Raw genomic sequence first — 24,914 nt, 5'->3', positions numbered from 1 at the left:
AGTCCCACCCAATGTCCAGAAGGGATGAGGTCCTGCTGGCAAGCATCACGGGAGGTGCTTCAGAGGTGAGTGGTACTTGGGGTGAGTCTTGAAGATGGACATGATTTGAATAGGGGGAGAAGAAGTATCCCAGGGAAGGGCAATAGCAGGAGCAAAGGCAAAGAACAAGAAACACTGAAACAATCAGAAACAGGTAAGGGGAAACCTCAGCACGGGGGTGTATATTTGGAACTGTGGGATTTAAGGATTAGCAAGGGTGAATAAATCAGGAAGACTTTGTAAACCAACCTGAGGCTTTATGACTTGAATTAAAAAGCAATGTGGAACTGAGAAGTGACATTACAGAAGCAGTGCTTCAGAATGGTTATGTTTGATTCAATTCCATAAATATATATTGAATACCTAGAATGCATAAAGTCTCTACATACTGATATAAACTCCTTTGGCAGCTTAAAAATGGTCTGGTAGAGAATAAAGAGAGAATTAAAATTGAAAGAAACTAAAGGCAAGGGAAAGCTTTTAAGAAGATCAACACAGAATCTTGGGCATAAAATCAAAATCCCTAGACAGAGTCTCAGGATTTGGATTTGGATTTGGATTTAGCTGGTTTCCTTAAGATTGGGAGCCCTTCTACTGATGTGACCAGGACCAGAAGAAATGAAATGAAAGTCATAGTTTCTTAGGAATGGAGTAAGCTGGGACTCTTGTGAGCTGCCAAGCCTGAGCCATGGCAGGGTGAGTACAGATTGGAGCTGCTAGGGAATCTCTAAGCACTTTTTCCTAAAGCACAGGAATGGGCAAGTCAGATGTAGACCTAGAGCCAGTACTGCAGTGTATACCTCAGAGTTTCTAAACCATCACCAGCTTACTTACTTTACTTACGGCTAAATGTGGCCAAGTTCATGGGCCAGTTGTTCTGCTGTTTTATTTCAAACCCATGTCCCAGTTGCCATTTACTGAAAAGTGACTATTGGCTTACTGTCGTACTAGTTACTTTACCTTACCTCTTTATATGGCTGATTCTTTAGAGTGGCTGAAATGAAGGTATGGCTGTCTTTATTTTACAGGTAACAAAATTGAGACTATGAGAAGCTAGTTGACTTGTCCACGGTTATTCAGCTAGTCTGTTTTATAGCCAGGAATGTGACCCAGGCCACTGTGACTCCAAAGTCGATATTTGGTCTTTCACATCACACAACCTCCTGGAATGTACCCCCATTGAAAAGAAGGCAGCCAAATTTTGAATTATCCCCAGAGTGCAGTGCCTCACACACAGTAGGTGAAGGAAACTTGTTAGTTGATTTTAATTAAATGATGCATACTATGAATTAGGAAGATAGTTGAAAATGTGTGTGCTCCAGAAATTCCTGTCTTATGTCCTGTCTTCCAGGTGACCAGGTAGCTCAAGCACTAAAAGCCATACAAATAGTCTTGATTATTGGATTTTAATTGTTCTTTAATTTTAAGTGAATGCATATTTTATAATTTTTATATGTTCTGCTCTGCATATCATCTAAGGTGTTAAATAACTTTGCTTTTTAAAGTGACAACTTCTAAGTATTTTTAACTTCTTTTCCATATGCAACAATTGACTGCATAACAAGAAAGCTAACACTGGCAGTGCTTATAGCTGGGTAGAACTCCATGGTCGGTAATATCACTTTGACAAGGTGGAACAGAAAAACAACAACAACAACCACTTATAATGAGCAGCTCTGAATACATGGTCATTTGATGTCAGGCGCAGTAACATGCTCGAGTCTGTTTCAAACGACACAATTATCTGCTGCAGGTGACATGGCCTTACTCCTGGACCCCTGGGGCATACGTTGCGATTCCCCCACTGGAGCCTGCCATAAGCTCCAGACTCTATGTTTTCCCACCACTGACAAATCAATCCCTAGAACATCTGCTGGATCACATGGCCCAAGTACCAGAGCTGCTTTCCCCACAGCCTGTACCTGCTGCTGCAGAGCCCTTTCTTGCTTCAGGTTCTATTCAAAGTTGGCAGATTTGTATGCCACCCAGTATCTTAGTCCATTCAGATAGCTCTAACAAAATATCACAAACTGGGTATAGCATATAAACAAAAGAAATTCATTTCTCACAGCTTTGGAGACTAGAAAGTCCAAGATCAAGGCTCTGGTAATTTAGTGTCTGGCAAGGGCCTGCTTTTTGGTTCATACATGGTGTCTAGTCATTGTACCCTCACATGGTGGAAAGTATGAGCTAGCTCTCTGGGCTCTGCCCTCAGAACCTAAGCACTCCACCTCTTAATACCATCACTTTGCGAGTTAGGATCTCAACATATAAATTTGTGAGGGGGATACACACATTCAGATGATAGCACTTAGTATACGGGGCAGAGCAATACTTACTGGTATGGGATGTATTTTTCCCAAAACCCAAAGTGATCTACAAAGTACGGTGGGTCCTTCTTTGTGGTAGGGGTACAAGACGGAGTAATTGCCTTTTACTTTGGAAGGAATGTCTAGCATGCTGCTGACCACTGGATCCCTAAAATCTTTACTGATGTCATTAGGCCCCTGAATATTGTAGGATTTATTTCCCCAAATCTGGAATGCATGTGTCTTACCAAGGCCTACAGTGTGCTAGCCACCTCTTGTTTATCTTGTCAGCATGATGTCTTGTATATAAATGATCAATGACATCTAAACTGTGGGACATCCAAACTATCTCTATCTCTTTAGTCTAAGTTATGGCAGAGAGTGGGAGGGTTAATATAGCACTGACATCAACTGTGATGTAAGGAATTGCGTGTACCAGGTGAATGTGAACTGTTCCTCATTCTCTTTTTTGAATGGAATTGGAAAGAACCCATTAAACAAATCAATGGCCAATATTAGTTGGTTGAAGATTCAGTGGTCTACACTTATCCTTCAGGATCTGAACAGTCTTGTGAATTACATGGAAATAGAAGAACCAGCACTCCTGCATTATTGAGATCTTGAGAGGTGACATTAAATCTTCACCATCCTCCCTTCAATAATGTAGTAGTATTTTTTATTTATTATCTTGGAGTTTCAGAAGATTTCAATTGAATTCACCTAATAAGTAGTTACTCCTCTTGTCAGGTATTGTGCATCCCCATTTATGCATGCATGGACTGAGGAAATGACCCCTGGATATGCTCAGAGACTTAGTAGATCCACTCTCAGCCAGACTTTGGCCTGGACTCATTTATTACCTAGGCTCATATGTCCCTACTCTAACAGGGGACCGTGGTGACACTAATTCAGGTCTCCATGTATCATTGTCTACACAGACCCTGTGTCCAGTCATCCTCAAAATATCCGGATATTTTTTTTTCTCCAGTGTATGGAAACCTGAGTAAATGGCTGTGGGTCTTTTTGAAGCAGGACTGGGGAAATCATTACAGTGTATACCTCCTGTAGTGTTTCAGGGTCCTTCCCTCTGGGGACCTGATGCCTCTTCAGGCAATGAAGTCATTCAGTGTTGTAACTGTGCAAAGGGTTGAAGATTTTCCCTGGGGCACCCACCCTCAGGTCATACATTCCCATTTTCTTGGGATGATATATATTAGGTAGTCTTGTGGCTCCCCGTCTATTTTGCCCCTAAGGGGTGCTATGTTCTATAAACCACTTCTGTAACTTTCTGTGTATTAAGTCCCTTTGGCTGTCACTCTGGCTTTGTGCATTGTTATGACAATTGGGACCCACTGGCTTTTGGTGGTTAAGCCCAGCACCTGGCTTCTCTTTCTTCAGGGACCCTGTAATCCCCATGGATATTAAGACACCCAGCTTTGTGACAGCTTCCCCTACCATCAGCCCTGACCTGCAGAGGAAAGGCATCACTGAACTTCTGAGTGATGCTGGTGTCCCTCTCACCAGTACACTCTGATGCCTCAGTGAATGACGTGTCCACCCCTCGAGGCTAATATCATCTGGTGGGCTTTCAGTTCTCACATGATGTGTACATTCCAGCAATGCCCACTTCCTGGAGCCTTTTAATTCCTTCTTCTACCCATTTGCCAAGACAATTCAGGCAATTCACCCTCATTCAGATAGAGCTGTCACTTTCTCCATGCTTCTAGGGGCCAGCCCAGCAGAGAGTTTTTACCATCCAGTGCACTAGAGGTGGAAACTCAGCTCACTGGTCTCCTTACAGCACAATGACACAGCATTTCTTGAAATAGAGATTAGCGAAACTTACCTCTGTGGCTGCCACACTGCTTTCACCTAGTTCTAATGCAGAGAGGATCTAACAAGCTAATGCACAGCCAGAGATTAATAGCGTGATGTAGTATCTTCTCTGATCCTCCCTGTGTCAAATATATTTACATTTTAAGTGCCTTAACATATAGGAAAAAATATATAGCAATGTAGTCCGGGCGCAGTGGCTCATGCTTGTAATCCCAGAGCTTTGGGAGGCCAAGGCAGGCAGATCACTTGAGGGTGAAACTCCATCTCTACTAAAAATACAAAAAAAATTAGCCAGGCATGGTGGTGCATGGCTGTAATTCTAGCTATTCGGGAGGCTGAGGCCGGAGAATCACTTGAACCCAGGAAGCAGAGGTTGCAGTGAGCCGAGATTGCGCCACTGCACTCCAGCCTAGGCGACAGAGCGAGACTTCCTCTCTCTCTCTCTTTCTCTCTATCTCTCATATATACATATATATACACATATATATGCATATATATGTGTATATATATGTATATATATCTGTAATTGCAGTTATCAAACTCCTTCTAAATTGAGGATGCATTTAAATTGAGGAGATTTCTTGGTACTTCTTCTGTTGTGTTACAATAAAGGTTACCTTCTTCTTATAAGCACAGTCTGCTTTGAGCTATTTGTTTGTTTATGCCGTTTAAAGAAACTCTTGGAAGGAGAACAAAAGCCTCCAAAGAACAAGTAGAAATCTCTCTATAGTAATACAGCAATTTGAGGTATAAAAATAATTCTTGAGTTCTTACTGTGCTAACTACTTTATGTACAGTGTATTTACTGCTTTGTTCTGTCAAATACATTAATCAGGCATCTTTCTATTATACAGACTTATGCTATTAACTTCTATATATTATAGGGAAATATGTTCTCCTTGGACATTCTAAAACTTCCACTATCAAAAAAACAAAAAAATAAACCCACAACCACACAAAAAATTTCTATTAATTCAAGCTACCGTGGCATCTTTGAAAGAAATTGCTAGAAAGACTATTTTACACTTTCTCACCTTATAAACCAGTTACATGGGGTTTGCCCACTCCACCTCCACAACACACACACACACACACACATATGCACACTCACTCTCCGGAAACCACTCCTCAGACCTCATCCCCCAGATCTTATCAAGAGCCTCTTCAGATCCTTGTCTTGCTGGCCTTCTCAGTAGCATTGATACTCTTAATTATTCCCTCTATTTGAGTTTTTCTCTTTTTAATATGTTGGAAACATTATATTCTTCAAATTTGCTTTTCTTCTCATTAAGTGCTTCATTGCAATGTCAGAAAACTGTTACCAGCAATTACCAAGTTTCTGTTCTAGATGTTTTCTTCCCTCTGTTATCCCTTCCAACAGTGATCTCAGCTGTTCCCACCTCAATGCCTTTCAAGTGAACCCCACAACTCCTTCATTGGCCCTAACCTCTCTCTTCAGCTCCAGACTTTATGCCTAACTTGAACATATCTCTGGAGTGTCTCATTAGCACCTTACTTGCAGAATTTCAAAAACCGAAACCATGATCTTGCCACTGCTCCCAGCCATCTCTTGCTTTTGTGTCTTCTGATTTGATTATTGACATTCCTACCCTCCAGTTACCCAAGCCTGAAATCTCTGAGTCGTTCTCAACTCCTCCCTCTTCCACACCCCTGCATCCAGATGTCTGATTAATTCTGTTGGGTCCACATTTGAAATATCTCTTAAATCCAGACTCTTCATATATGTTATTCTACTGGTCGAATTTACCTTCTTTGTGTTGTTTGCCTTGACTATTGCAGGATCATCTCCAGTAAGCTTCCTAACATAATTCTTTTCTCATCCTTGTCCATTCTGCACTTTGCCACTGGAGTAACACCCCTAAAGCATGAGTTATAAGCACTTATCCCTTTGCATAAAAGCTCTCCATAGCCTGCCCTCCCAGTGAAAGCCCTTTCAAGCGTTACACTCCTACGTGTGCTATACAAGGCCCTCTTAGCCCTGGATAAAAGCTGTCTTCCCTCCAGATATGAACTAAATTTTGTCCTCCCTTGATTCATATGTTGAAGCCCTAACCCCTAAGTGATAATATTTGGAGATGAAGCCTTTGAGAACTGATTAGGGTTAGATGAGATCATGAAGGGGTAAGGCCCTCATGATGGGATTGTGTCCTTATAAGAGACAGCAGAGAGCTTGCTTCCTAGCTCTCTCCACCATGTGAGGACACAGCAAGAGGGCAGCATCTGCAAGCCACATAGAGCCCACACCAGTACTCAAGTATGCCAGCACCCTCATCTTGGACTTCCAGTCTGTAGATCTATGAGAAAATTAACTTCTGTCATTTATGCCACTCGGCCTATGGCATTTTGTCATGGTGCCCAACCTGAACCCCCCTCCCTTACTGCATAATGCCCTCTCTCACTTCATGTGAACCCAGTCCATATTAGACTACTTTTGATCACTCTAGTCCACTCATTTACACTAGACTATTTCTGCTATTCTCTCAGCCTACATTTCCAGTGCCTCCAACCTCCATAATCACCCATCAAAATTGTTTTCACCTTTTTGTGTGTCCTTAGCATTCTCTGCGATAAATAATAGAAAATGAGTCAAGTTGATTTAAGCAAAATGAGGTGAAAGGAGAGGCTCAAAAATGAGGCTCAGGGAATGAGCAGGAACTGATAGAACCTAAGCAGCCAGAACCACAGCCAAGACCAGACAACAGGAAGGGCGCGCTAAGGATACATGGCTGTGACTGCAGGACCCAGGTATCGCTGGCACCACTGCTTCTCCATGCCTCCAGCTGCACTGCCACCACTATGGCTGCCAGTGGCGGGGATGTTTCACTTCACCCGCTTCTTTGCATCATTTGCAGAGCATCTGCTTAAGTGTGGATCACGTGCCAGTGGCCTGCCTGCCAAGGCTTTGAGGAAGACCACATTCAGATTTTTGTTTAGTTTTGGTGGTGGGATAGAATATATGCTTCCCACACAGGAGACAATACATATGGAGAATTTCCCAATTACAAGAAAGGGGTTAGATTCTAAGTAGTGGGAAAAAAATTCTTTTTACCTTTGCAACCTAGATTAAGGCTGGTCCCCTTGTTAAGGCTTTATCTCATCTTTTTATTTAAAATTAATCTGCACATCTTCAGTGGTGCACCTAGCACATTTGACACAAAAGCAAATCACTTTTAGCATCCCTTCCTCTATATGGAAAAATTATTTTCAGCAATAACTATGTGATAATAATCATTATTTTATTGATTTACTTTTTAGTTTTAAGATAAGAATAAGTAAAGTATATTTTAAAAATATACTATATATGCATGGTTAAATTTAAAAAATTTAATATATATTTAATTTTTTAACTTTTATTTTAATTTCAGGGGTTCATGTGCAGGTTTGCTATATAGGTAAACATGTGTCATGGGGGTTTGTTGTCCAAATTATTTCATCACCCAAGTGTTAAGCCTAGAACCCATTAGTTATTTTTCCTGATCTTCTGTCTCCTCCCACCCTCCACTCTCCAATAGGCCCCACTGTGTGTTGTTCCTCTCTATGTGTTCTCATGACTTAGGTCCCACTTGTAAGTGAGAACATGTGGTATTTGGTTTTGGTTTTCTGTTCCTGCATGAGTTTGCTAAGGATAATGACTGCCAGCTCCATCCATGTTCCTTTAGAGGACGTGATCTCATTCATTTTTATGGCTGCATAGTGTTCCATGGTATATATGTGCTACATATTCTTTATCCAGTCTACCATTGATGGGAATTTAGACTTCAAGCACCAGTGTTCAAGTGAACCAGGCAGAACTTCATCTTCTTTTATGAGCCTATAGTTGATTCCATGTCTTTGCTATTGTGAGTAGTGGTACAGTGAATAGACATGTGTCTTTGTGATAGAATGATATATATTACTTTGAATATATAATAAGTAATTTAAATATAGATTTACATTTATATAAATATATAAATGTATTTTAATTTTAAAGCTATAAATATTCAATATGCTGTTTTATGTATCAACTAAAATTTGCACTTACCCAGTAAAAATACTATACTTTTTTTTTTTTTTTTGAGACAATCTTGCCCTGTTTCTCAGGCTGCTTAATTATTTGTATATTCCTCACTGCAGCCCTGAACTCCTGGGCTCAGGCAGTCCTCCCACTTCAGCCTCTCAAATAAAATACTATACTTTGCATTCACACTAGTTTATTGTTTTAAGTTTTAGACATGAATAAAAACTTCAGGTGGTCACATAGATTGGAAGAATCGAAATAGCTCAAGTTCTCTTTCTTCATTTTTACAATTAATATACTATCATGTCTTTTTTTTTTTCCTTTTTATTTTTTTCAAAACTACTGTTTAAATGCACTACCACTGGGGCTGGAGACACTAAATGTAGCAAAAGCCACAAAGGATTCCCACCCTCTATGAGCTTACTCTCCAGATGAATATGAGTAGATGAGTCCACATGTCTGCTAGGGGGCAAATGTATATAGGTGGGCATTCTTTGAATTAATTTCCATGTGTAATGCAGTATTTATTACAGATTATGTAACAAAAGTGTGCTTACTTAAAGCTTACATACATATTTTTAATACTCAACAATAACTGCAACAGTTATTTCAACTTATATCAATGTTCTGTTTACTATTGCTCCATAACAAGCCACCTCAAACTTTGCATAAAACAACCATTTTACTATACTCACAGACTCTGTAGGTCAGATATGTGAAAAAGGCAAAATGTGGCTATCTTTTCTCTTCTCCATGGTGTTTCCAGCCTTAACTGGGAAGATTCAAAGGCTGACTTCAAAGGTGACTCGATAGCCAGGACATGCAGTTATCTGAAGGATTGTTCATTCACCTTACTGCACCTGGGCTAGGAGAAGGTGAAGACCACAACAGCCTACCCATAATCTTCTCACATGCCTTGGCTTCCACACAGTGAGGCAGCTCTGGGGAGTGCAGCTTCCTACAGGACTCCAAGCACCAGTGTTCCAGTGAACCAGGCAGAAATGTGTCTTATGAGCTCAATCTTATGAGCTCATAGTGTCACATCTACTGCATTTTCTTGATACAAGCAAATTGCTAAGGCTGCTCAGATTGAGAGGGAGGGGAATTTGACTCCACCTCTTGATAGGGAAGATTCAGTAGTGCAAGGGGTTAGAGACTGTTATAGCCATCTTTGGAGAATACAGTGTGCCACAACCAACAGGAGATTTAGAGGGCAGGAGTATGTTATCACTGACACTGCTTAGAATTGCTAGAGCATGGCAATGATAAATAGCAGACAGACATTTAGTAGGTTTTACTGTTGCATCCCCTCATGGCCTGCACCTGGGCAGACTGCTGCTATGCCCACCCTTAGTTTGCCACTGCCCATGTTCTGATCTCTGCAGGCCTTGGTAATGTGGCTCTTAAAAAGGTTAAAGATTACCCTTGTCCAGTTATCATGTGTGTATTCCTACCTCATGTAGACTATAACATCTCTGAGGCTACAGACTGTTTCTCTATAGCTGTCACAACGCCAGCCGGGGCGTAAATATAACCCAGACTTAGAAAAATAGGTTGATTGGTTCAAACAACAGCAGCCATATATTCAGTGCTCATTATTTGGAAGTAAGACTTTCTAATAGATGACTTGCCGTTTTCCTCTAATAAATCCATTGTCTCAATGTATTCTGATGCAGGAAAAATACCCAAGACTTGGAGGCTGTGCCTACACAAAGCATTGGATCGATTGTTCTGAATAAATAGGTCTAATTCCTTAAATAAAGTAACCATTTGCATTTTCTCTGGCAATTCTGTTAAAGCCAAGAGAGACTGTCTGATACACCTTGGCATTTATAGAAGACCCCACATGTCCTCCTGCTAAGCCTCTTCATCACTCCAGTCTCAACTGGGAAAACTTTTAAGCAATCCCACAGTTGGAGATACTGCCTGAGGGGGATCCATGCACATCCTGAGGATCAGGAAATTTTGTTGCACACCCGTAAACAATTCTGAGTACTTCTGACATGCCTGTAGACATGGAGACAACTGGGTTGGGTTTGGAGATGCTGACTAGCTGAGTCTATGGCTGCTTATGGCCATGTCAGCATCTTGCACAGCACAGGACGCTTCAGCAGCCCACTTCAGAATGCTCCTCACACACTCTAAAAAGCCCTAAAACTTAAGACCTTTTAACTCTTATTTTTTCACAGAAGGTTACACTGTATTTGTGTGAATAATAAATAATGTCCTTCTATTATTTATGCCAGTACTGTGCTAAGTGCTTTACATAGATTATCTCATTTAATCCTTATAGTCAAATTCCATAGGTACTATTATAATTCTCAAATTAAAGATGAGAAAACTGAGGCTCAGAGAAATTCAATAACTTGCCCACAGTCACACAGCTGGTATATGCTGGAGACAGGATCTGAATCCAGAACGTCCCCCATGTCTATTCTCAGAACTACTTCATTCCATTGCCTCCCCCTTGCAGCCAGTAAACCCAGGTGCATATTGAGGTGGCTGACCATGCAGAATACCAGGTCCCTTACCCTGGGCACTTTGTTCTGGGTGGCGAATGTCTCTGTAGTTTTTTGGAAGAGAGTGGGATTTTGATTTCCAGCATGGTCCTTTGCTAATCACATGGCCATGGCATAAAGCAGTGTACTGGCACTGCTGGCTTCTCAGTAAACAGCGAGCAAGTAATCAACGTGCACCTGCCAGATAAGGAACACGAAAGGAACCACTGCACATAAAGCAAGCATATTTCTTATATTTAACTATTCTTAATGGCCCTTGTGTTCTCATATTCCTCGCTTTTAAGTTTAACTTACTTAAAGTGACACCCACTAATTCAGTGCGGCTATTTTTAACATAGAATCACAGGGACGTTTGACTTGTTCTTATAATTGGTTTTTCTTATCCTATAAAGTTGTCTTATTGGGTACTTTCTATTTCATGAAGCTCTGTGGTGTTGATATCATAAATGGGGGTTATTACAAATATAATGAAGAAAATTAAATAGTAAAGGTGAACAGTCGTATTACCTAGGATGATAAAACTGCTCTCCTCTCCCACTTGTACAAACTTAGTTCAGGCCCTCATTATGGCTTGCCTGGACTGCTAATAATTTCCTAATAGCCCCTACTCCTGCTGGTTGAAATTATTCATTCTTTATATAATTGCCTACACAACTTTCTAAAATGGAGATTATGATATGTGGACCTGGCTTCAAGGATGTGTGACCTGATTCAGGTCCTGTCTCCAGCACTTGGTTTGATGCTCTGCTGTCACTATCTTGTAATTTGTAATGATTTTTGAAAAACAGGTCTGTCATTCATTTTCATTTTGCACTAGATCCTACAAATTATATATGCAGTCCTATAACATACAATCATGTAATCCACCCCCAACTCCATAAAGACTCCAGAAGCCCCTCTGTGAATTACCTAAGAATTCATGAATGTGGTTTAGAAGCATCTGGATTTTCTGTAAACTTCCTTCCGCTTTAATTTTTTTAAATTCTGTGAACCATGAAGTGTTTCACAGTTGGAGGGATGTCACAGACCTAATGTTTACACAAACACCTCAAAAACGATCCTCACTCTTCTTCTCCTGTTCCCTCATTTTTAAGTCTCTCATAAAAATGGCCCCTACAGGAAGTTTTGCCTAACACTCCCCTTACGTCCGGGTTGGTGGTTGTTTCCATTCTGCTTGAGGGAATGAGTCTTTTTATACTTGAGACTTAAGAAGAAACTGTTGATCAACCTGACTTCTATTTCCTGTGAATTATTTCTGTGATTTGTGCTCTTCAACATACACCTCGGTTATTCTTATTAGTCTTTTACGTGTCTCTCCTTTCTCTTGGACTAAGAGCTCCTTGAGGTCAGCAGCAACAGACTTCCCTATCTCTATATTGCTAGCCCAAGCTCATTATCCAGGACATGGGAAAGACACCATAAATAGTATTTGAAACTGGATGAATGAGTGTGGGAATGAATTAATGTATTCTGTACACTTTTGCTTTCTCATGAAGCCTCAAGCTGTTTTTAAACTTTTAATTGATAGCTTTTTCTATATACTATCTATTCAGTGGTATTGTAGGCAATCTTTTCTTATCTGCCATAAACACACAGTCTGCATCCACTCTTCCTTTCTGTGTTTTGCCCAGGGATGACAAGCTTGCATCCATTGGCTCCTACCTATCAGCAAGCACATGCCTGCTCTGCTCCCTTACCATATGTCCTATTGCCACCCAAGCTCCAGGTCCCAGAAAAGCAAGAGTTGGGGGAACAGGCCTGTGAAATAATTTATCCTGTATCTCACATTCCCATGGACATTTATCCCAGAAGCATAGCTAAACTTCTCTGCCTTCTGGTTCCAACTTCTATGTCTCCTGATGCTGCCAATGCTGCCTAGGATCCCTGTGTTCTGTCTTCCTCCCCTGGTGCCCATGCTGCACCACCTGCCAGAAACATCTTCCTCTAGCCCCTCAAGCATCTAGGACACTACCCCCTCTCCTTTTGCATAAGTAACAAATTCCTTTACACAGCTTTCAAGGCCAAGCTAGTTTTCCCACCATGATTCTCCAGCTTTAGCCAGATACATCTGCTCACGTTGCCCAAATCTTGCCTGACTTCATGCCCTGTGGTGCCTTTCCTCACATCACTACATGCATCAGAGACAACCCCATCCATCCCTGGCAGCCCCTTTACCAGGAAAGGTCTTCCCAAATCAACCAACATTCTCTGGCTATTCGAATGGCCAGTATGTCTTCAGTACTTTCTCAGGTTTCAGAGCTAGATGTAAATGCCTTCCTGCCACCATAATTGGAGCTGCCAAGTAGTTACAGCACCAGCTTTGGTTATGCAAAGCTCAGCTTTTCATCTCTGCACTTGGTTCTTTAGTGCCATTATCTCATGTGGTCCTCAGAACAGCTCAGTTTCATAATCCTTTATTCTTAATTCTGAATTTTTTTTTTTTTTTTTTTTTTTTTTTTTTTTTTGAGACGGAGTCTCACTCTGTCGCCCAGGCTGGAGTGCAGTGGCGTGATCTTGGCTTACTGCAAGCTCCACCTCCCGGGTTCACACCATTCTCCTGCCTCAGCTTCCTGAGTGGCTGGGACTACAGGCACCCGCCACCACGCCTGGCTTGTTTTTTGTATTATTAGTAGAGACAGGGTTTCACCGTGTTAGCCAGGATGGTCTCGATCTCCTGACCTTGTAATCCACCCGCCTTGGCCTCCCAAAGTGCTAGGATTACAGGCATGAGCCACTGAAACCTTTTTTTTTTAAAAGCCCTCTCTATGCAAGGCAAGACAAATTTTTGTTTTGTTTGTCCCTGGATGAAAAACTTTATCTGACCTGAATTTATTGGAGTTCTTCACTTATTCTGCTTACTGTGAGTAGCCATCTGTTTTGAGGTAGACATGTGAATGTGTTTTATTATAGGGTGCAGCCCTGACCACACTGGAGGTATCAATGGGCAGTACATAGATCATATTACCCCAAATCTGAAAATGTTCTGAATGCTGAAATACTTCTCTACTTGAGGGCTCAGATAAAGGAGTGTGGAGCTGTAGTAAAGAAGACCTTGCTGCTTTCCAGATTTGACCAGTGAGGAGACTCAATGAGGATAAGTCATCACCCACCTAACATCATAGCCCTAATGTACTGAAGGATCAAGACTGGAACTCAGATCCTCTGATGCTATCTGGGCCATTATCCACTCATTATAACCAACTAATGTGCATGCTTACTGCAGGCTAGAGGGGAAGTAGAGATTCTTTTACCATAGCCTGTTAAGTTCATTAGATTTTAGAAAAATCAATAGATTCCTGGAAAATAATACAGTTTCTTAGAGGTCATTTCCAAAATATAGTAACTACTACACACCTAAAAAATAGCTAAAGTAATGCTTAAGGCTGAAAGGTCACATAGATTATTCATTGTGAGAGTTGCTGTACATTTTGTATATATTTTTGTTCTAATTAGATATAAGCAGTGTGATATACACAAGCCGAGCTCTCCAAAGCAGTACGTTCATTTATTCACCCATTGAGTGACCCTGTGCCAGGGCTGAGTATTGAGTAAGCGGCAAAACAAACATTACTCCTGTCTCCACGGAGGCCTAGATGGTGTTTTAACAGTTGTTTGAAACTGTGACCTGATGGAAATCATGTCATACACAGAGTTTAGATATCCAACTCAGCCTTCAAATATATTATTAATTGTGGACTACCATGAGGTACAGTGTTTCCACGAGAAAGCAGGTGGAACATCTTGATTCTTGTCGTATGTCTGGATATAATTGTACTTCCAAGTGGAACTATAGATTTCCTGCCTAGAAACTTCTGTTGGCCACTGAGGCCTGAGACTTGTTATGTTTTATTCCTCCCTCACTGCACTTTCACCTTCCACCCATGACCTCACCCAGTTCAAACTCATGGGTGCACGTAAGCACGCATCCAATTAACCAACAATTCTGGCCAGTTTAACATCCTAAATATTCCAGTCTGTTCATAACTGCAGCCATGACTCTAGTTCAAGATGTGATGATCCAGCACTGGGAACTGCTTCTCCTAAAGTGGTATTTTAAAATTCAAGTGTACTCCTGTAACATTCTCATATCCCCCTTACGGCCTCCCATTTTCCTTTTAATACGAATCCCTCACTTGGCACACAAAGCTTTTTGAACCTGGCCCCGTTAACCTCTCTGGACTAATTCCTGCTACTCCCCTCTGTACTCACCCCCGCCCCGACCCACACAACCTTCAGACTGACACACTGAGTCATTTTCAGCTCCTCCTTCAGGCATGCTTTTGAAGGTAAGTAGTCTTACCTCTGCTTGAGGACTACTCCAGCCCTGCCTTCCTCTCCAAGGCTGAGGGAGAAAGGATCCTTGACTCCTGTACTGCATATATTAATAGCATCTTTGTTAGCGCATGGGCTCTGTAACTGAACTGCTTGAGTTTGAATCCCAGCTTCATCACCTTTTAGCCTTAAGTCCATCGATAAGTTACTTAACCTTTTTGTGTCTTAGTTACCTCTGTTGTTGAGTACCAATGTCATGGAATTGTTTGGATTACCTGATTGAGTGCACGTAAAGCACTGAGCACAGTTCTTGACACATAGTAAGCATTCATGAAATTTTAACTTTTATTATGATTAGCTGTTACTGAGAGTGAGCCAAGAACCACACCAGGTGCTGAGGTTACAAAGAGAAAAGGATATTCCTATCCCATATAAGCTAGCATGGGAGAAAAAGATAAATATTTTTATGTAAAAATAACTCTTTTTATAATAATTATGAACAGAATACTGGTAGCAAAGTGAGAAAGAGTCATCCTGCTCCTCCAACAGCTGGCACTAAGGCTGAGGATGTGATTTGAGGTGCAAGCAGGCACTAAGCAAAGAGATGTGTTTTGACACCTCTGATAACTTAACATGCCTTAAACGCAGTTTTTGTTGTGAATGGTAGAATCTGGTAGGTGTGGGAGAAGAGAGGTCACAGAGGTTCATCCCCATCACCTTCCTCCTTCTTGAAAGGGTGTAAAGTGAGAGTTGGAAGCTGGGTGGGGACTCAGTGGGAATGGATGTAGGAAGCTTTTGGTTGAATGAAAATTAAAGGAGTTGGGGAGGGAAATTGCAAGCCTTGAGAGGGGGAAAGAAGAGCACTTCCTGAGGACCCAACCTGGAAAACTTCTCCCCTGCCCTTTACTTACTCACTGATGAGGGTTAGGAATGAGGTCAGAAATATGTTATAAGCACACTCTTAAATTTTAGGACATCCTTTGAAATGTCACACTGTCATTAATATTAGTTACATTTATTGAAATTAGTGTGGAGCTGATAAAGTATTTTGTTGCTGATCACAAACCTATAATGTGCTGCAATATTATATTTATCTTTCTAAGGTATGATGAGTCTTTTTCTGTTATTATATAATTTAAGATAGTATCTCAACAGTATCTCATAATCTAGAATCTAATTGTGACTTAATATTTAAAATTTTCTGGTTCTATATGATATATGTATATTATGTACATAGTAGATCATACAAAGATCAGACATATAGATTATCACATTATCATTAATTATAGTTTCTTTCCTTATCTGAAGAAATCCTGAGAAATATTTTGAGTCCTAAAGATTTAAGTACTTCAGACAGCTTTAAGGACTATTCAGAGATACTTGAAGTATGCTTTTATTGTTATACTATTAATTTCTTGTCCCTGACAATAAACTTAAATTTTTTATTTATGTATTTTAAGTTATGCAGGTTCTAATTCATTTTTGTGTAAGGTATACCAAATCTAACCCTTCAATTCGCCCAAATGTCTTGTGCATATTTTTGTAGTATTTAAAATTTCCAGATTTGTCTTTTACATATTGATTTTAGTTCCTTACTTGCTTGTCAGGGAATTTTAAATCTTGGAGATGATGGGATAGAATTATAGCAATCAAATATATTTTGCTTGCAGATAATTCTTCAGATGTTACATAGCTTATTTATTTATTTATTTTTGCTCGTATCACAAGCTATCTTTATGTAAATATCATCTCACTTTCTATCTGGTGTATGGAAAACAAATGGTAAGTGGTGAATATGTGTGGTTCTTGATTTCATAGATGATAATGTCAAGCAAAAGTGTGTTTGTTCTTCTAGCCGATGGATGACGTGCCACATGTGCAGTATATTTATTGGGTCGGCGGGGAGTCATACTGGAGATAAATAGTCTCCATGTAACATCAGCCATGGCTGCACTTTAGGGATTAGGTAAATGTGTCCATGATGAAGGAGCTGTTATTCATAACCAAACCATCAATCGGCCTTTGTGCTGAGGGCAGCAGAGTTACTGAGCATATTCAGATCTTAACTTCATGTACCAGCTGGTCCTGAACACTGAGGTTGTTGTTACTTACATCACGTTTGTGACTCCTTAGTGTTTTTCATTCAAGGACATCAGCTACAGGATAAATTCTGTGTTCATGATGATGTAATCTTTTGTTAGGTACCCATTAAGGATATTGTAAAGAAAGTGGATGTTTACTCTTGATTTTCAAATACAATAAGGAGCTTTATCCCCATGCCCATAAGTTAGAATACATTATTTCTCCTAACACATGTATAGTTTTAATCCAAATATATTGTTTTAATCCATTTAATTTATTCTAATCACAAAGCGAACAAAAATTCTCATGGTGCCATGTGACGGCAATGAAACTTACACTTCTTACGTGATTACCATTCTAAATCCTACAGATTATCATAGTTATTTTCATTTTACAAGTGATACAACTAAGAGTCAGAGAAGTTTAGTAATTTGTGTAAGGTCACAGAGCTAATTGGTGGTAGATTGAACTTTTAACCCTGACTATTAAATTCCTAAAGCTGAACTTTTCCTCATAGCTTACACTGACTAAATACGGAATCTCCCAAGTCTCTAAAGGTATCAATAAAATACAAAACAACTGGTTAACTTTGACGAAGTAACATTTTTAAAAAGTAGCCATTATGATAATTAGAATCTGAAAAAATAGGGAATATATATTAGTTTAACTTAGAAAACTCTAAATAATTCCATGATACTATCATTTTATTGCACTGTTTACCATTTGACATGGTAATATATTAACAAATATTTAAAAATAGATGTAGATAAAAATATACAGGTAAATGTTGCCTAACGCAGCTCAGGCAGCCTGGAAAATGGTTTTAGGATCAGTGCCCAACTCGAAGCAATATAATAAATAAAAATAATAAAGTAGCAGTAACTGCTGAAATGGGTATAATCTTTTTTGGAATATTCACTGATCATTTTGCATACCCTTTAAATTATGATGCTCTTGTCTAGGTCAGCATTGTCCAATAGAAATAGAAAGTGAACCATATATATATATATATATATGATTTAAAACTTTCTGTTTTTTAAAAGTAAAAAAGATGATATTAATATTTAATATTTTGTTTAACCCAGTATATCCAAACTATTACCATTTCAACATGTATCAATATAAGTTAGTAATAAGATAGTTTGCATTTTTCTTTCTCAAAATGTTCTAAATCCAGTATTTTTGACACTTGCAAAATACATTTCAGTTCAGACACTAAATTTTCATCTGAAATCCTTATTCTGTATTTAGATATAAAATTTACAGTGTAAAAAATAGATGTGAAGCCCAATTTGTTTCAAACATATATTAACATTTTCTAATTATCTAATCGAGTACCATTTTTGAAATCCTTTTCATTAAAACCAAATAAATTGAAAATTTAGTGCCATAGTTGGCCTCATCACATTTCAAGTGCTAATGGCTACAGTAGCTACTGGCTACCATATCAGTTCAGTGCCTCAGAGAAAGACCTCAGGATAAGAAGAAAAAGAAGTGTTTAGCTTCAGTAGTTAAATGAGGCTAGCTTTGTCAAGAGAGAACAGGAATTTCTAAATATCAAAGCTTTACATATCAAAAGCAAAATTTGAATATCTGAATATTTTATTATGAGCATAAAATATAATTATAATTATATATAATATAAGTCTTATTATTATATTTTATTATCTGAGTATTTTATAGAGAAAACACAAATTATAAAGGGTGATACCACCAACCTAGGGGAAGGGAAGGAAGTACTTCCTGTCCTAAGAAGTGGAGGATTGGAGGAGAGGGAAGGGCTGAATGGCACATGTGCCCATGTAGGTGAGCACCCTTACGTCAGAAACCCAAAGAAGGCAGTTGATTACTGGATAACAGAAACTCCAGAGAGGTTGTGGAGATAACAGAAAGAAGAAGGGCTTGAAACTGGGAGAACAATTTCTCTTAGTACACCTGCAGCAGGTAAGTCAGGCTGCAGAGAAGACAATGGGAGCCCAGGGACCTTGCAGCAGAGCTTGGGAGGGTAGGCAGCCCACCTGGGGCTACAAGGAAGATGTGCTGGAGATGAAAGGATCTTTATTTCCTGTGAGTCTAGATGGACCAAGTCAGTATGGGGCCACAAGGACGTTAGCAGTTGTTGTCAGTAGGGCACCAATGAAGCAGTGGGATACACACCTGGCAGTGGAGGCCAGTGAAGGCTGGTGGGTTGCCTCCCCACCTTGACCTTGAGGTCTTGCAGGCCTCCAACTAGACCCCACTTGTTGTTTTTCCAGAAGAGAGAATGGTGAGAAACTGAGAACAACTAAGCATTTATTCAGAATTCCTCCCATCCCATTTCTGTTCAGTGGAAGATGGGTGCTTATGATGAAGTTTTGATCAGTTATGGAAACTAGAGTTACTGCATGTTTTATACAATCTAGATTATAGCACTGTGTAGAAAATTTATGACTTCAATATCCCACTGCTTATTATACCACCATTACCACCCCTGGCCCCCATCACAGTCCTGAAGGTCTGAATTAAGTGAACACAGGTCTGTCTGGCCAAGTCCATGGTCTTTCCACCATTGCATCACAATTTTGTTACACACCCCATCAGACACCTTTACATTGCTCTTTGGCAAATTTATCAGTGTAACAAGAATATCAAGTCCAGGTACATAAATAAAACTTTCAGGACACTACACGGTTGGCTTAACAAATGAATGCCCCATTTTTTAAATAAAAATTTTATACGAAAAATGTCAGTAGCAGTTTGTAAACATATCTCAGGCGAAGTGCCATGAGGCTCTGTCCTTGATGCTGTCCTGTTATTGGTGATCTGTCTGGAGCTAACTAGAATCTGGGAGAAAGATAACTAATATAATATGATAGATGCCAGCAAAGAAGTTCAAAATGGTGTTGACAGGGTAAAATATTTTTTGAAAACAATAATAAATTTGATTTTTTGAACAATTTCAGGAGCCCAGGGTAAGGGGAACTTGATAAGGCATCATTTCATGTGAAGAAGTCATGGAAGATTCAGTGGACCACAAACACAGTTTGACCAATAATGCTATGAAGTTATTAAAACACACACACACACACAAACTAATCAAAGTAGTGCCCTGTTAGATTGCATTAATCAAAGTCATCAAAATCTGGAAATCGGTTTAAAGATAATCCAATCCTAACTTGACTATGAGATACGAATCAATGAGTTAAGACTATAGGGTGCAATCTAGAAGAGTCTCAACTGCACTCTGGGCTGGTCAGTTGTAGTGGGCACCGGTTTGCTTAATTTTGGGCTGTACTCTTTGAGAGAAGTACTAACAGATGTCAAAAGCACTAGAGTGTGCAGAGTGCTGAGGCATCTGGCCACTGAGTTATTCCCATACTGAGGGGAATTGAGGCTGTTTGATCTGTAGAAAAGAAGAGGCAAATAGTAAAAGAATAGGTATAATCATCTGCAAATAAACAATTAGTGGATGTCTTTAGGGGTAAATAGCATAAGAAAAAGGTGAAAGAAGCATGAAAACAAGAGAAGGAAAAAGGTTCTCCAAAAGCTAGGCCACAATGAATAGCCTAGACTTGGCTTCTATGTCCTCACTTTAGTGAAGGAAACAATGAAAATAAATTATAACCATACACTGTGGCCAGTGTTCTCAGAAGCGGAACAAGGTGCTTTGAGAACACAGAGGAGGATTGTGTATGTTGTCTAGGACACCTTTCCCCTACCACTTCCCTTTTGCCTGGAACTCTCATGCTCATTCTTGAGGGTCTAACCATAGATGTCTCCTCTTTGAAGAAACCTAGCACAGCCTCTGATGCATAGTAGGTGTTTAATAAATATTCGTGTTTTTTAATTTTCATTTATTTTTATAATAGCATTGTTTTACTATTAATAATAGTTCAGTGTTTTCTCAATTTACACAAAAAGGATGTATATTATAACAAGTGAGTCAATGCATATTATAGACTAATAGGACATTATGATTATATTTTAGTAAAAGCAAACAAGTAAGCAAAACCTTTTTATATGTGTGTTAATTATTGTATATATTTGTATAAGCAAAGAAAAAAAGTGTAGAAGACTATACACCAGGCTCTTAACAGGGAGCAAATGATCAGCTTTGGCTTTCTGCATCTTAGTGCTAATGGATATTTGTGGAATGGATGAATAAGCTCTGCTAATAATGATTAAATGGATTGGCCTGCGAGATAGTGAGCATCTACTGACCCTAGAGGACTGAGTGAATACCATCCTGCTCAAATCACACACCCTGCTGTTTGTATTTTATTTTAGCTACATTTTGACATCTGGTTAACCTAGATGGTTTCATAAGTGAATTAAAAACCAAGAGAGCATAAATAATCAATTCCTGTTCTGTATCCAACATGCTTAATAGATTATTATGCCATAATTTCCTCTTCTGCAAATTAAGAATAATAGACTTTCTGTAAGGATAACACAATTAGACCGGCTAAAAAGGCACTTATGTTCATAAAGTACTAAAGAGTTGCTGAGTACAAGTGAAAGCTCTCTTAATTTTTCTTTTGTAACATCCATGCCAACTGATTATGCTGCAGAAAAATTTGTGCATCATAAAGCACTGCTATGATCTACTTTAAAGTTAAATCTATAACCCTTGAAATTCACATAACCCTTGAAATTCAGCCACTGTCCACTCTCCACTCTAATGGAGGGAAAAGCCAAATACCAGGCTATCCCTAAATAGAAGCTTTTTCATGAGTTTGCATTGTGGCTAGACTGTCTATGGGCTCCTTATAAACCTTGCTTGAGTCATTAGGGCAATTTAACGATCAACTCTACATTCAAGAGAAACTTCACAGGGATGTAGCCCAAGCCCACGTTTTACTATGGGCTCGTACAACTTGGACAAGTAAGGGATGGACTGTATCTGAGATGGCTTTCGGGGGTGAGGGAAAGGCAAATGTTTTCTGAAGCCATATAGATTCTGTAAGGTATTTTGCACAAGGACCACATTTACACTATTTCCCACTTCTCCCTAATAGCAGAGCGTAAATGTAGCCTTACTCCTATGATTCTATGGTGGCCTCCTTTCTCCTGTCTTTAGATTCTGACTGTCTTGCATTCACTGATACTCAACTTATGCTCATTGGCCATTTCCTCCAAGCAAGAAATCAATGAAAAAGTAAGGAAGATTAGGAGATACCTAAGTGCCTTCCCTCTACTTTCCATTTACGCCTGTCTTTTCTCAACAGTGCCACCGCAATCATCAAATTGTGTAGTCCTCATAATAAGCTTTATCTTGATTCCGTTTTTAACCTATAAAATGTAGGTAATAATGATAGCTAACTTCGATGATTGTTTTGAAGATTGAATAAGTAATTTGTTATGCTTAGAACATTGCCGTGAAGAGCAATCCTCATTAAATGGTAGCTTTCATTGATATTAGCAGTATCAATATTATTCAATTATCCTCTCACATTTATTTTGTCTCAATGAGGACAGAATATCTTGAGTATTAACAGATGTAAAGAAATGCAAAAGTAAGAAATAATTAACCAGCCTTATAGCTGTGTTAAAGAAAACCTCACCAGAAGCCTGAATTTCCCTATCTATTCATACGCACTAGTCACTAGTTACTCCATTAGCTGCGTCACTGAAACCTGAAGTGATGTGATAGCCTCGCCTTGTTATTCATGTGGGCAGAACTCTTTAACACATTCTCTCAGAATGGCAAAAGCATCGTTTTCTCTTTCTCATCTCTTCCTGTTCCCCTCTCATATATACTTATCCCCCGTAACTGAAATTATCAAGCTTTTCCAAACACAGTCTTAGACACAGAGACCGAGCTCCGAAGGTCACAGGCCAAGATGGAGACAGTTCAGCTCCCCCCGCTCCAGAGTATTGAGACCTGGGATGGATTGTAAAAGGCTAGAACTTGGCTAGAGAGATGGCTTGTATCACTTGGACTGCTTACATATTTTTACAGCCCCTTTTGGTAGCTACAAGGGCTGCAAACTTTGCCCAGAAAAAAAAAAATAGAGAAGATAATTACTGGATTTCATAGTGTTCTAAAATGGCTGATATGAACTAAAAACTTAAATTCTGATTTTGGTTTACTCTCTTAGGCAGATGTATTGTTTATTTAACCAGGGACAATAGTTAAGGATATATATGCATTTCTAAGAATTTTTCTGAGTGTATTATCAGTACCAGATACTTACTGACATTTATACCATAAAATCTGATTATATTATCAAAGTCATCTCTTTTACAATTGCTCTGCTAATGACTTGAAATAATAATTGAATACAGTCAACAAATTTGCTTATAAAGTAATGCATAAAATTATGAGCAGTTGAGCTATAGAATAAATTAGATGGGGGAAGGACCAAATTATTCTTGAGCATAGTGGCTCATGACATTTCATTCGCTGCAATCAGTTGACACCATATATTCATTAGCATATGTCCACATGCCAGAAATGTAGGTACCTATTCATTGTTTTGTTTTGTTTTTAGTTGACACATTTCCCTTATTTTACTTAAGTGTTTTTTCGTTTGTTTGTTTTGTTTTTGAGACAGAGTCTCGCTCCGTCACCCAGGCTGAAGTGCAGTGGCATGATCTTGGCTCACTGCAAGCTCCGCCTCCTGGGTTCACGCCATTCTCCTGCCTCAGCCTCCCGAGTAGCTGCGACTACAGGCACCTGCCACCACACCCAGCTAATTTTTTGTATGTTTAGTAGAGACAGGGTTTCACCGTATTAGCCAGGATGGTCTCGATCTCCTGACTTCGTTATCTGCCCACCTCAGCCTCCCAAAGTGCTGGGATTACAGGTGTGAGCCACCGCGCCCGGCCTACTTAAGTGTTTTATTGTCCTAATTCTGGCTGATAAAATGTAGTTAAACAAAGTAATTTCACAATTTCATTTAACAACATGAAAGCAACCTTGGCATTGCATTGAATCTTAAAGTCTTTCTTCAAAGTAACATCTGTTTGGTAGAAATCTTTTCCACTTTATTTTTTCTAGCTATATTCACAATCCTGGTTTTTATCAAGTATGCATCCTCTGAATATGGCATACACAAATGGAAACATTAAAAACACTTAAACACTTCATCAGTTTTCCCCCTTCTAACAGTATTGTTGAGGTTGATCTAAAATGAAAATTCAGATAAAACAAGAACGGATACAGTAAGAATAAAAAGAAAAAAAGACAATTGGACTATCTGTGCTTGGTGTTTCTAGATGATTAATAATGTTATGCTAAGAATTGGCCATTTGTAAGAGATTGCCATATAAGGTAAGTAAAATGAAATAATTGCTACTCTTGAATTCTGCTTTTAAGAAACTGATTTCAAAAACTTCATGAACTCCACTTAATGATTTGAATCATACAGGCATATATATGTCTATAAATATATGTTTGTACATACACTTAATATGCTATGCTAATAAAGGAAATACCTTCATGAAAAGTCATGTTTTTTTATTGAATGTTTCAGATGTACATTACCAACACAATCAAAGCCAAGGGAACCAGACTTGCTAAGCCAGTTCTATGCTTGGGCTTAATGTGTTTGGCATTTCTTACTGGACTCAACAGAGTAGCAGAATATCGAAATCATTGGTCAGATGTTATAGCAGGCTTTCTGGTCGGAATATCTATAGCAGTATTTCTGGTAAGTACAAATTTATTTATATATCATTGGCTTTTTAATTAACTTGCATAATCACCTGTGAGAAAATACAAGTGTGAATCACTGGGTTTGTCTAAATGTAGTATATCAAACAAATCATTCATTTAAGTATATAAAACAAATCATTTAAGTCATTCATTTCTTCCTCCTCCCCCATTTGTTCTGCCACAAGTCAGGTTTGGGGATG

At 39.2% G+C, this 24,914-nt stretch overlaps 1 protein-coding gene across 2 annotated transcripts in view; it reads left to right on the top strand.

Annotated features, from left to right (window-relative positions):
• PLPPR5 (phospholipid phosphatase related 5) overlaps positions 1-24,914 on the top strand; it is a 112,089-nt gene that overhangs the window by 57,713 nt on the left and 29,462 nt on the right. For both annotated transcript variants that reach the window (XM_063624345.1, XM_063624344.1), the window contains exon 4: positions 24,533-24,709. In XM_063624345.1, the coding sequence (XP_063480415.1) occupies positions 24,533-24,709 (177 nt within the window). The remainder of the gene's footprint in view (positions 1-24,532; positions 24,710-24,914) is intronic.

This window comes from Symphalangus syndactylus, chromosome 12 (assembly GCF_028878055.3).
Source record: "Symphalangus syndactylus isolate Jambi chromosome 12, NHGRI_mSymSyn1-v2.1_pri, whole genome shotgun sequence".
In the NCBI taxonomy this organism is placed as follows: Eukaryota; Metazoa; Chordata; class Mammalia; order Primates; family Hylobatidae; genus Symphalangus; species Symphalangus syndactylus.
Note: the sequence above shows the minus strand (reverse complement) of the source record. Positions and strands in the feature narration are given on the sequence as shown.